At 49.9% G+C, this 13085-nt stretch overlaps 1 protein-coding gene across 20 annotated transcripts in view; it reads right to left on the reverse strand.

Moving 5' to 3' along the window:
- Nucleotides 1-11518, reverse strand: part of ppip5k1a (diphosphoinositol pentakisphosphate kinase 1a) — a 19260-nt gene extending 7742 nt beyond the window's left edge. For 12 of the 20 annotated variants that reach the window (XM_040162437.2, XM_078085989.1, XM_078085982.1 and 9 more), the window contains exons 1-25: nt 11397-11518; nt 9217-9654; nt 8535-8730; nt 8347-8437; nt 8172-8257; nt 7581-7735; nt 6818-6919; nt 6447-6608; nt 6252-6373; nt 6044-6145; nt 5566-5652; nt 5417-5492; nt 5216-5325; nt 4349-4434; nt 4135-4260; nt 3694-3815; nt 3272-3454; nt 2648-2789; nt 2192-2415; nt 1983-2110; nt 1779-1893; nt 1582-1689; nt 1313-1441; nt 1089-1229; nt 847-940 (exon numbers count right to left, since the gene is read on the reverse strand). In XM_040162437.2, coding sequence (XP_040018371.2) covers nt 847-940; nt 1089-1229; nt 1313-1441; nt 1582-1689; nt 1779-1893; nt 1983-2110; nt 2192-2415; nt 2648-2789; nt 3272-3454; nt 3694-3815; nt 4135-4260; nt 4349-4434; nt 5216-5325; nt 5417-5492; nt 5566-5652; nt 6044-6145; nt 6252-6373; nt 6447-6608; nt 6818-6919; nt 7581-7735; nt 8172-8257; nt 8347-8437; nt 8535-8730; nt 9217-9360 — 3031 coding nt within the window. In that variant the 5' untranslated portion in view covers nt 9361-9654; nt 11397-11518. The remainder of the gene's footprint in view (nt 1-846; nt 941-1088; nt 1230-1312; nt 1442-1581; nt 1690-1778; nt 1894-1982; nt 2111-2191; nt 2416-2647; nt 2790-3271; nt 3455-3693; nt 3816-4134; nt 4261-4348; nt 4435-5215; nt 5326-5416; nt 5493-5565; nt 5653-6043; nt 6146-6251; nt 6374-6446; nt 6609-6817; nt 6920-7580; nt 7736-8171; nt 8258-8346; nt 8438-8534; nt 8731-9216; nt 9655-11396) is intronic. The other 8 variants (XM_040162447.2, XM_078085990.1, XM_078085983.1 and 5 more) reach the window with 1 other exon arrangement.
- Between the last annotated feature and the right edge of the window lie 1567 nt (nt 11519-13085).

Below are 13085 nucleotides of genomic sequence, written 5' to 3' on the forward strand. Positions count from 1 at the left end.
TAATTGTATTGTCCGTTGACTCCCATACAAGAAAAAAATAATTTTTTGTCACCAGACAAGCTCATTTCTTCCTACATTTTAATTAATATATGGAATAAGTCAATTGGCCTTTAAAGATGTGCACTTCATTAATATGCTATTTTATGTCAGAAACATAAAAATATATTGAAATGAAAAGAATGTTGGTGGTCACTGGGACAATGAGGGACGTCCCAGTGAAGAATGTCCACGGAGCGCAAAAGAGCAGAAGGGAAAAGAGGAAATGGAGGAGAAGGCGACAGGAGGGTCGGAGGGTCGGAGGATGGCCACGGCTGGTTATTCAATTCTGAGGGGCCGACAGCCAAAGGTGACGTGCATCTGATGTTTTTAAGACAGCTCAGAATGGAACCCCCCCCCCCCCCGTGGAATGGCTGATGATCGGAGGGCACCGGGCAGGAAGAGGAGGCAGCGCCGCGTGTTTTTGGAGACTTACGTCGCATTTAGTTGACATGAATGGACCGGAAAAATTAATTCACAGCGAGTTACTTGAAGCGAAAACGAACAAACGAGTGGGAATCACAACAAAATGGAAAGTTATTACAGAAGGATGATGATTTCAGCCCTTTAAATTATGAAGAACTGTTGCAAAACTGGAACACTGATGCTAAAAAAACAGGTATGAATGGTACCCATCAGAAGTCAGGACCTTTTATTTGGACACCAGTTTTCTTCCATGAGATGAAAATGTACGCAGCCTCTCAGATACGTTTCAGCAGCTCAGGATTTTAGCTTCATCTGTCACACGCTTCCTTCTCTTGTGCATTCCTTCACAGCTGACGCTAACGTAGCATGCATGGTGACACGTACCCAATCCACTCTGTTTCATCTCAGGGGACTGACGCGAGCACAACGAGAAGAGGCGGTAGCTGCCGACTTTAGAGGACGACGTCTCTGACAGAACCTGGAGGGAAAACAACACACACACACACACACACCTCAGACAGCTGTAACAAGTCTCTGCTAGCTAGCTGCTAGTTTGCAGAATAAAATGTGCCCTCGGACACGAGGAGAGGCAGAAATCCCAGAAGAAGCAGCAGCGGCAGCATCACCTCCATGGATCCGGTCTTGTGGTTGCGGATGAGCGGGGACCTCCTCTGGATGGCAATCGGCTCGGACAGCGGCACGGCGCGGTCCGTCTCGTCTTGAGAGAGGTCCTCCAAGCTGCCGGGGTCTGTCTGTTTCTGCCCGTTCTAAAGGATCAGAGAGAGGGGGGGGGGAGAATACGTATGCTGCGGGGCGAAGGCGCAGTTAAATCACTGGGACGGGATTCTACCTGCCGCTCTACCTCTGCAGAAGCGGGCCGGAAGCCGAAGCCGGTCGGCGCGTTCTCCTCCTCCTCCACGCCCTTCACGCCGGGGCTGAAGTGGAGCTCCACGTGGAAGCGCTCCTCGGAGGAGATGTCCTTTAAAGAGGGGAGACGGGGTACGGGGGGCTTATGTTTGCATCCACTTATTACTCACTAATGGACTCACATGGTGCATTCAGGCTCTCTAAAATAAAGGTCATTGATGACAACGGCATCATGAGGTCGGTCACGCACACCTTGTTGTTGTCCTCGTACAGCATGATGACGATCTGGGTCATGTAGTTGAGCTCGGAGACGGCGCTGAGGTAATCCATGGCCCGCTTCCACTGCTGGTCCTTCTCGTCCTGTCCCACACACACAGAAACAGTTCCGGCTGAGACGCCCACCCGAGGAAGCCTCCACGCTTCTGTCGGGTGGATGTTCGGCCGCTTACGTCGAGCAGGCCTCCGTAGCGGAATATGCTGAGCAGGGAGTGGACGTGGCTCTCACTGGTGAAATACAAGCGAGTCCGGACGTGGCGCCCGGGGGACATCACTCCGCGAGAGTACCTGAGGAAGAAGACGACGCTGCTGTACTGGCTGCTCTGACAAACACCTCCCTCCAACCCACCCGCGGGCAGCTTCTCCAGCGGACTCACAGCGGGTGCAGCTTGTTGACGGACTCGTCCTCGTGGGTCCTCTGCAGGTCCAGCTGGATCTTTCTGACCAGTGGGAGGCAGTGGGCGTATGCTATGTCCAATTTCTCCACTCTATTTATGCCATATTCCTTTAAACAAAAACAAAGTACGCTTCAAATGTTGCACGGCGGCCACGGTGGTAAAAAAAACAAAACGCCCGCCCGCCTCACCTGTGGGATGACGATGTCGGCCAGAGCTCGGGACAGTCTGAAGAGCTCCAGCGTGTCCTCCAGGCCCAGCGTGGCGTTGTGGATGACGTCATACTTCACGCAGTCGTAGATGTCCGGTATTTTGCTGATGTCGTAGCGGCCGTTCTTCATGCGGAAGTCTCTCTCCAGCTTGGACCAGCGCTGCAGCATCAGCTCCAGGGTCTCGCTGTGGTACAGCTGCAGGTCTGGGGGACCATCATTGGATTTCTAATCATTTAACACAGGAAGCCGTGCACATCCACACAAAGATGCGTCCATCTACATGTGATAGGCGCCATGTTTCATCGATAGTAAGAGAAAGAACACGTTCTGGGTCATCAGACGTCGACAGTGCGATCAAAATGCTGGAGGCCAAAACGAAAGGGAAAGCTGGAAGCTTTGAGAGCCTTAAAGGCCAGCAGAAGGTTCCTCACTCACCGGCCGACTTGGGGTCCTCCATCCTTCTGCGGATCTGGGAGGTGAGGCTCTGAATGAGGGCGTAGACCTCGTCGCACGTGGCCACCGGGTTCTCCACGATCTTCATCGAATTCACCAGAGAGGCAGAGCCGGTTGGAGCCAGCTGTCCCGCGCAGACACAAAAAGAGGTTTCACTAAAAAGCCAATTCCACGAGCAAACCGATGTTCTGCCGTGACCGCATTTTAGACACAAAAAAGAATCGCTGCATTTGGAATATTTCCGCTGCTTGCTGATGGGGAATTGAAGCCGTTGAATCTCTCCGCTCCCTTCAAAGCCACACAAATCATTTCAAGAAAGAAAAGAGCTGCTGGTCTGCTGCTGCCCAATCACTTTGTGTTATTGTGTGACTTTAGTCCATCTGAAATAACCCTTTAAATCGGAATGACAGGTCAAATTACTACTTTTTTTCTTGTGGTTTTGTAGAGACCATGAACAACTCGTACAAACACTTCACAACTATCCCTTTAAGCCGAGAGGTGAGGATACGTTGTGTTAGTTTGGGCAGTGATGCTTATTACGAATCCTTCATGTATATTTATGGCGAGCTCCAATAAGCCGGGGACGGTTCATCCATCGCGAGTCACCCTGTCGAAGTCGTCCTCGGCGAAGTCGCGGTCCTTCTGCAGGATGTCGTGGAGGCGGGCCTTCACGCGGTGCTGGCAGCTGCTCAGCGAGTCGCTGTCGTTGTCCAGCAGCCCGTTCATGTTGGCGCTCTTCACCATCTGCACCAGGATGGGCGTGAGCTCGCCCTCCAGAGCCAGCAGACCCTGCACGCACGCACACGCACACCATCATATAATGCATGAGCCGGTTTTCTGAGGAGCCCGACGCTGTAGATCAACATACTTTCATGTTGACATTCTTTGCATTCAGCTCCTATTGTTTATTCCTAATGTCATGTGAGAAGCTGCAGGTGTTAAACACACTCTGATCCCCATCAATTGTCACACATGAAGAAAAACACGTAAGCAGACGCTCAGCGACGGCAGAGAAACGTCTCTGTCACCTTGGCGAAAGCCGCGGCCGTCATCTGCACCCGGCCCTCGTCCGACGCGTAGATCTTCAGATCGTGTCTGTAGGTGCTGTGTAACCGCAGCAACCCACAGCCCGGGAATCCAGCGTAGTCTCCTGAAGACAGACGGAGGCAGAAACAAAGATGGGTGAAAGCAGGCGAGGAGGCCGCCGGTGTTTCAATGCCTGCGCTCCGGGGGGTTTTAACCCGCGATATAAAAGCACCGCGCTTCGGTGAAAGCGACACGACCGCGGCTTGAAGCAGCAAGCGCACGCACGTCTCTCCTGCGGAATAACCCCAAACCTCATGTCATATTAGATCTAACTTTGGCGGGGGCAACATTGGAACACTGGAACAATACATTCACTCATCAGTCTTACACTCGAACCGGGTCGTGTGATGCGATACTTCAGTGTAGAGCTGTGAGCGTCTCACCCTGACCGCCGGGGTACATGCAGCGGAAGGCCCTCCCCAGCTCCTCCGCCTGGACTCTGCCGGCAGGAGTCAGCTCCCCCCCCCACTTCAGCACCAGCAGCAGAGACGGACCCTCCTTCCGGGTGTCTGAAACACAGAGGACACGGACGTCGGCTTCAGAACACACCATTTTTGAGTAAGAGATTTCAAAATAAGAGATTTGATATTGGCCCACCTTCCTCCTCGCTGGAGGTCTTGGGCTGCCCGTGGGGCAGGTACGTTAGTTGCACTTTTCTGTTGATCCCAGAGAAATGGCCGTACCTAAAAAAAAAACGTCAAGAAAAAGCTAAATGAATTGATTGATTCTACTTTGACTTCTCACCGTTAGTAATGAAGGTTAGAAGGCGTATGATGTGTTTAATAGAGTAGAAAGTAATACAATCACTGTCCCACTAATAGATATATTTTAGCTCGGACTCAAGCTCACTTTTGGAACGCGTCCGTCTATATTTAAGTAAATTAAAATAATACTGTTTATTTGTTTATTGTTGCAAGACCACAACTGTGAGGAGAATAATGAATCTGCCCTTTAACATCGTGACTGATTCATCAGAGGAACAAAAGGGGAAGCTCGTCCCAGGTAAAAGCCTTCAGATTGTTTTATGAAGACACAGTACAAACTTCATCAACAGCTGTTGTTTCTTCACTTCATGAACCGGCGCTCTGTCCCGGTTTGCTTTTTAGAACTTATTTATAGCTCTTTCTGATTGTAACTGGAGACCTGATTTCCTCTGAAGGGAAAACATGGACTGAGTCTCTGTTTTGAAGAATCTGCCTTTACCAGCTCAGCGCTTCTTGTGCGTAGAGGCGGTTTACAGTCAAAGCACTGGACAAATCCAAAGATAAACTTCTGCTGCTACACGGGAGCTCCAGGAGGTCCAGTTTATACCTAAACCAGTTTCACTACCAAAAAACCCCAGAGTGGATCTAAAATAGAACTTCCTTTTTGCAGTCCATCATGGCTTTAAAACAATTCTGCCAAAATCTCCTGGAAATGGCGTTAATGAATACGAAGTGGGGCGATAGAGTTCACTCCACTCACATCTCCAGAACCGTCTTCAGCTGCTCCAGTTTGGACTTCTTCTCTTCTATCTCACAGTCGGTGTGCTGTCCCAGTTCTGCTAACAACTGTCGCGTGATGTCCAGCACCTCCTGTTGAGAGGTCAGAGTATCAAGCTGTCAAAGATGTAACACACACACACACACACCTACTTAAACAAGTCTTTGTCGGACTCGTTGTTACCTGCAGTTGTTTGGGCTTCTTCAGCTTTAATTTCCCAGTTTTGTATCCTCCGTATTTTTCAAATAGATCAAAGAACCTGGATTGATCAAAGTTCAGGTCAAACATCTTTTAACGACACAGAAAGGTCAGTAATATCAGAAACGGCCTACATGGGGTTTCGAACTTCCATCTTCATCTTCTGTTTAGGCGTTCGGTCTCCGTGTCGGATGACAGCGATGACACATCGCAGCTCCATCCTGAAGCAGGAGACGGATCATTCATACCAGTAATATAGGAGCAAACTATTGGTATCTATAACTTGCTTAGATTTTAACAGTGAAAGTAGAAGTATACGAGAATGACTCCACTTCTCTCTTGATTTGTTCCCTCGGTAAACGTTGTAAACATGAGTTTATGGTCTCTGTATCGAAGAGAAGACTTGAAACCGTCTTCTTCGATACAGCACGATGTTCATTTCGTAAATGATGGTCCATGTAGAGTCGAACAGACAATAGCAGCGGATGCTGTAGGGCGGGGCTTACTGTGATTGACAGGTCTCTATCAGAGATGTGCTCAGATTGATGGATGAGCACCTCACACCACCCCACCTGGAACCGCCCCGAGCACCTGTAAACGGTGGTGACTCACATGGTCCCTGACGTAGTGGGGACAATGGGGATGTCCTCGGCCTCCGTCGGGATGGACCAGGGAATCTGAAACTGAGGAGCGAGCTCGCGCATCACGATGTTCCTGAGGAGCCAATGAAGAGACACGGGTTGAACCAAAGCGAGGAATCTCAGGAAGGAAACTCGGATGAGGAATGACCCCCCCCAAACAAAAGAAAGGAAGGTGGTACCCGAGGATCTTGGCACAGTCGTCGTAGTACTTCATCGAGTTCTTCACGAAGCTGAACCCGTTGACGTCGCACACGTACGAGTGCCCGTTGGCTCGCAGGAGGTCGAAGCCGCACACGGTTTGCTGCAGTGAGGACACAAAGTCAACATCGCGGCGAAAGGGGGAGGAGACGAGCGGGGCGGCGCTTCCTTCTCACCTTGAAGGCCATGCAGACCTTACGGGCCACCAGCTTCTCCATGGCCGAGAGCATGACCGGGTAGCGGACCTCCTTCCCCTCGCTGTCCCGCTCCACCTTCCCGTCCAGGGCGGGGGACTTGCGAGCCTCAGCGTGGGCGTAGTCGGGCCCCACGGTGTATACCTGAGGAAAACAGCCCTCTTCAGTGTTTCCACGAAAGCCTTTTAGCGGCGACGCCAAGGACTACTTGATACGGCGCAAGTGGTCGCGACGCACAATCGCAGACTTTCCCCAGGAAAAGCACAATAAACACGTCAAGTCAAGTCTCAAATCACTACATTTGACTTTATATCATTATTTTTGGCCAGATGAAAGCGCTGCTTCATCCCTACCTTCACGTCCGTGCCGTCCGTCGGCATGAACTCCTCGTAGATGTACGAGCCCGTCTTCCTCACGCTGCTCTCCGGGGAGTACACGCTGCTGCGGCTGCCGATCTGCACAGATCAAACAGCCCATCCATCAGCTTTATGATGGGCGAGCCTCTGTAGTACCACAGTGTGAGCTTTTAAGGTTGAAGGACACGGCAGGACCACCAGAAATACATTGTTTATATTAGTCAGACGCCGTAAAACGACGTCGTCGTCGTCAGATTTTCATCTGTCCGACGGTCCTTGAACACATCGTGGCTGATGCAGCAAAAAGAAGAAGAGAGAATGTATGTGCGGAGGGTTATGGCCGCGAACACTACTTCAGATTAAAGGCCGTCTGTAGCTGCAGCGTTTACAAGTCAAGGATTAGAACAGCGGTTGTTGAGGTCGCCGTCATCCGTCCCTTCCTCAAGAAGCCCACCCTGGACCCAGGACCCATCTCCAACCTTCCTCCTCAAGACCGGACTACTGGAATTCACCCTTCACTGGAATCCTGAAACTACAATACATCCAACCGCGCTGAAATATGAGCAATGACACTCGCTACACTGTTCTTGTACTACAAAGTTCTACTACTGCTGTAAAACCTTTTTGAATCAAGAAGTAGTTTTTTCTCTTTTTCTCTTTATTTTTGTTTTGCCATCTCTGTCGCGCTCTGAGATCTGCTGACGCGTCACAACTAAAATGTATTATTGTTATGCTACTCAAGTAGTGATGGAGCGCGGACCTTTCTGAAGAGCCGCTGGCTGCCACCACCAGCCGAGGTGGGGTAGTAGATGTAGACGTTGTGGTCCTCGGCGCAGACGGGCTTCTCCACGAAAGGTTTCTGGAATATCTCGCCGTTGACCTCCACGTGGTCCTCTCCTTCCACCAGGTTACACGCTGAGACACAGAGACGAGGCAGAGGCGTGAACAGCTGATCAGCTGAAGCAGGACCACCATGTTTCACTACAGTAGATCTACAGACTCTATATCAGTCTATGTTCTGCTGTGGATTATTTTAGAATGCAAAAACGGGAACGTTTACATGGAATAATTTCCCCTTTTTACTTTGCTGTCCGAAAGACATTTCTTCATTTCTGAAGGGAACTGAAACCTTTATCGATGCTCTCGTCAAATACAACATTTGTGCAGTCGGCCTGAAGCTAACGTGAAGCCACCACGAAGCTGAAGGCGGACAGTGCTTCAGCGAGGACGTTTAAGTCGTCTCATTTAGACTCGGAAGAGCTTCTAAATTCACCAAAACATCAAAAGACTGGCAGCGTGGCTCCCGTCTGCCATCACTCAGTGAATGCCGTTAACGTGCCGGCGGACTGACCGTCTGGTTTATCTGGGTCGCGGTTCAGCACGGCGTAGCGCGGCAGATCGATGCCTTCCTCCTGCAGGATGCGGTACACCTCTCTCCTGTTCAACGGACGCGCAAAACAACACGTCAACGCACAACACACGCGTCAGCGGTCCAACCGGCGCGGTAGCCGCTCGGCGGGGAGTACCTGTCCTGGATGTAGTACTGCATGTTCAGGTCGTTGAGGAGCAGAGGGCTCCTCAGTTTGGCGTAGCTCACGGCCTTATCCAGAGGGAACCCTGGTGGACATGCAGAGGAGATGGATCAACAAACAGAGCTCAATGTGTGTGCGTGTGTGTGTGTGTGTGTGTGTGCGTGTGCGTGTGCGTGTGGTACCCTTGGAGTGGAAGGAGATGAGGCAGTCACACAGAGGCCATTTGTCCACAGGCTCGTTGAGGATGGCGTCCTCGGGGAAGATGACCACGGTGATGAACTCAAACTTGCACAGCCTCTCCAGGATCTGGGTCATCGGCTTGGACTTGGACTTCTTCATCATGCAGCAGATCCCCACCACGATCTGTTGCTCCGGGGGCTGAAGAAAGGACGTAGAGGGTGGAGGGTGGGGGGGGGCAGAGAAAAAGTGAGTGAGACAACATGTCAAGAGTCTCCGGAAGCAAGAGAGACAACGGCAGCTTTGTCCACAAAACCTCACACTGGGTGACTGATATAGATTTCTGTCTCCGATCTTCTAAGACAGCAAGTCAATTTGATTTGATAGCACCACCGTAGTCCTTACGAACCCCACCGGGGAGGATGGAGGAGCATGTTTTCTAACATAAAATGTTTACAGAGCCGGTAAGAAGTATTAAACTTTTAAGCTCTCGTTTGAGTCGCCACAGACAAGCGGTCACGTGACAATAAATCAGTAAAACTCGTCAATGAGGTGAAGGACGAGCTTTAGAAAAAGTGAACAGCGTCATTTCTGCATCTCGGCTCTCTAAAGATCTGCACTGCATCTGATGGTCATTCGCTGACTCAGCGCGGGGACATTTTTAAGGCAAACGGCTCGACGTCTCACCGAGTCGGTGTCTTCGTCGTCCTCATACAGCTCCATGTCCGTCCTCATGCTTTCGTCCGGGGCCTCGCTCTCATCGTCCTCGTAGCCCACGAAGAATCTGGGAGCGCCACGCCGGCTCTCGCCCGGGCTGTCGGGCTCTGACATCACAGTCCCCCGCGGCGGCCCTCAGCGTCCCACCGCGCCATCGGACTCCCAACACGCCGCCGGAGGCACGCCAGGCCAGAGGGACGTGTCCACTCCGCCCGGGCCGCAGGGCAAAGCCGGGAGGGGCGAAGGCGTGCGCGGGGGGGGGGGGCGGAGGGGGCAGGATGCGGTACCGGGCTGTGTGAGAAAGGTCAGTCCTCCGCGATGACGCCGTTGGTGGTGTCACTCATCCTCCGCTCGAGTAATTCACATCTTATCTGATGACAGGCCTGCGGTGCATCGGGGCGGACGCTCCTTCAGGAGAGACAAAACACTCGGCGTTAGCGACGTTTTGACCTCGCGTTGTGCGTACAGCTGATCAGTGTCAGGACGCACCGCAGGAAGCAGTTACTCGTTTAAAGAAAACGCTTTCAGCTGCGGCTCGAAGCTCACGAGACCCCCGGCTGGTCTCGTGAGCTTCTCACGCTTGTCACATCCATTTAAGGCAAAGACAATAAGAAAGGATAAATATTTCACCTTCGCCTGGCGGATTCTGACCCCGCTATTGGCACCGAGTTGATCTAAAATAAACTTTTCCCGTGCCAAAGTGGATGAGTGTGTCAGAGCTTGAGCGCAGCGGTTAATCTCTTATATCACACTGATGGGACCGCGTACCGAGGACGCTGAAGTCATGTCCTCTTTATATGTGCAGACGACCCCCGGGTGCAGTTAACCCCCCCCCCCCCCGTGACCCCCTGCTACAGTCAGCTGGTGTGTGGGGGGGAAACACCCGATCACCATTACACCAAAGTAATGTACCTCTCCCTTCATCTTCATAGGTAATATAAGGATAATAATAATAATAGCGACTCTCTCCAATGTAACACATTATATTCAGAAACGTGCCCTTTTCCTAAATATCTGCCCTCAGCCTCATGACTCCACAGACGGGCCGGATCGCTTTCTTTAAAGGTATATATTTATATCTCATACATGGGCGCCGTAGCCTGGTTGACTTTATCCTCACTGGGTGATTCTTCCCAAATTCGTATCAAATCGGGCCACGTGATGAAGCACAGTCACGCTCACTAGATACTTTCTTCTCTCTTTCTTCAGCCGCAGACGCAGATTTTAGAGGAAGAATTCAGTTTTTCACAGCTCACCGTGTCAGGAAGAGAAAAGGCGCTTTGTGAATGGAAACTACCGCCTTGAAGTTACATATAAAATGAATTAAAACCACGCTTACATCTCGGCGTGGTTGCAACTGACATTTTGTACGAATCTGCAAATTAGTTTGGATTAGATCAAGTCAAGTGACCTTGTTTTGCTTGACCGACGATCCCAAGAGTGAACATTTACAGTCGAGTAAACATGGGAATACTTGCCACATTTGTTAAAACAAATAGCGAGCATTTAAAAGTATATAGACGCATATTCCAACTTCTTGACGGATTGTCTTAGATCGCGTAGTGTTCATTCAGAACCTCCTGCAGAGGAGACAAGAGACACTTTAATCCTGCAGGATTAAAACCATTTGCATTGATTTACACCGCTTGGAATTCTGTTTGATATCACTGATCACCGGAGGACCCCGACAGCTGCAACATAAAACTCTCGTTTCGAACGTTCCGTTAACGGTTGTTACCGCTTCATCGTTCTTTTCACAGAGAGACTTGGAACTTAAGAGGACGGAGGCTGGAGATGCAAAAAAAAAAAAAAAAAAAAAGGACCAAACGTTTTTTTTAAACGTCAACCGCCCTATTTTAACACTAAATGGTGATGACGTTGTTTTTAAAAAAGGCCTCTGGACTCCCCCAGCATGGCTAGCAACACGTTAGCTGTCGTTCATTTCATTAGGGGCGTAAGACACATTTAGCACACACTAGCTAACGTTAGCATGCAGCTAGCTCACCGCTACCGCGGCAACGTAAACAAGTCTCCCACTGCCATTTTGTCCCGCGTTTTGAGGCGAAATGCCCAAACGCCTGTGCGCGCATCACGCGATAAACGTGTCGGTGATATTTTCGTGAGCAGCGGGTAACGTTAAAATCACTCACAGCGTAGCATGAAAACTCGTAACGCTGCCATTGGCTCGCTTCCTTTTGCTCTTGACAGTTTGCATGTGAAACCAATCTTCTTCTGTTCCCCCCCAGTCTGACGCACTGGTGATGGACATCTGAAAATAACCAATAGGAGAGGAGGAAAACGTTGCGAAGACAGACCCGCCTGAGCCAATCAGCAACGAGCGGAATACTGTGGGCGTGTCTGATAGAGCGTTGAAGGCACACTGGCGTTGGACAGTCAGCATGTCGGTGTGCGTTTATTGTGTTTCTGTACAGTTTGAATAAGGTGTTTTTGTTACAATTTAAGTAACAAAGCCGACACTTTTTCGGCTTCATTTGAACGGGGCCCTTTAAAGATGATTCCCCTGAGTGTAAATCAATAAGAGGAGCTCCGTATCCACCGGGTGTCCCTGTAACATTAACAACACATCTTCATTGGCAGATGCAGTTCCTTTATGTCAAACGAACACACAAACAAGTTTGCATCACTCATTTACATAAGTACCCTTAATGTAGTACTTTATAGAAGCTCCTTTGGCACGTTCTCCCATCTCATCTGCAGAGGCCTTCGGAGGCTCTCGCACGTTGACGGTTGGGTTCTTGGTCACCGTCGGGACTACGGCTCCTCTTGTCCAATTTTCCAGCATGGCTGGATCAACAAACTTGAGGAAACATCCTGGTGGTTCCAAACTTCTCCATTTCACAATTACGGAGGCAACCCCTCAAAGCTTGGAAATGGTTTTACACATTTCAAGGTTTAAAAGAACGTTATGGGATTGATGGTGGAAAGGCCTCGTTCTCTGGAGGTGAAAGGAAGGAGGTCGTGGACTCCTCCAGGCGCCCCTTGGACCTGCGACCACCGTGTTCGATGCTAGAGGAGAAGGTGGACTATTCATTAAACGTTACTTATTAGCTGCCGTTTTGCAAATAGCTAATGTTAGCAAAGTTCTGATGTGGTTTCAACGTCGGACGAAGGTAACATGTAACCTAATCGACGCGTTCATTTTTTCTGTCTCCATCGTCCGTATAAAATCATTTGTTATTTCTAAAGCAAACCGTTTAACATTAGATCTAAGGCAGCGCAAATAAAGTGTGTATTCGCTTACAAAAGGGACAAGGTCAGGTACCTCTAGTCTGTATTCACATCTCATGAAACCAAATATTCTGCTTTAAATTTGTATCTGATGGTGGTGAAAACGTTACGTTAAATACAAACAACGACTGCGGAGGAAACAAGTTGGTCAAACTGTTACATTGGGTTTCTTATGAAAGTCCTGATAGAAATGCAGATTAACAACACAATAGTTTGTATTAAATGTCAAAGCTGCTAACAATGTTTGTCTTATGCAGAGCGGCCTCACGCTTTACCACCTGGAATAACATTGACACCCAGTGGCTATAGATGGTGGTTCATGTTCCTGTCAGCGTCCTCGTTCTTGTGGTAAAGGACTTTGGTGTCGGAGCAACAAGTCGCCTACTGATGTTTCTGTTGGTTCAGATTTAGGAAAAAGTAGTAGGGCGACGCCGCCGAGAGGAGAAGAACCGGAGGCCGATGACACGCGGATGCAACCGCTGACCAAGCAAGTAGGGAAAGACACGTGTAAGGCGAGAGAAGGCCCTTTTATTTCTACAACACATTTCAACAACAAGGCCACTCAAAGTGCTCCACATACATGTTAACTA

The sequence above is a fragment of the Gasterosteus aculeatus genome, chromosome 12, assembly GCF_964276395.1.
Source record: "Gasterosteus aculeatus chromosome 12, fGasAcu3.hap1.1, whole genome shotgun sequence".
Classification (NCBI taxonomy): domain Eukaryota; kingdom Metazoa; phylum Chordata; class Actinopteri; order Perciformes; family Gasterosteidae; genus Gasterosteus; species Gasterosteus aculeatus.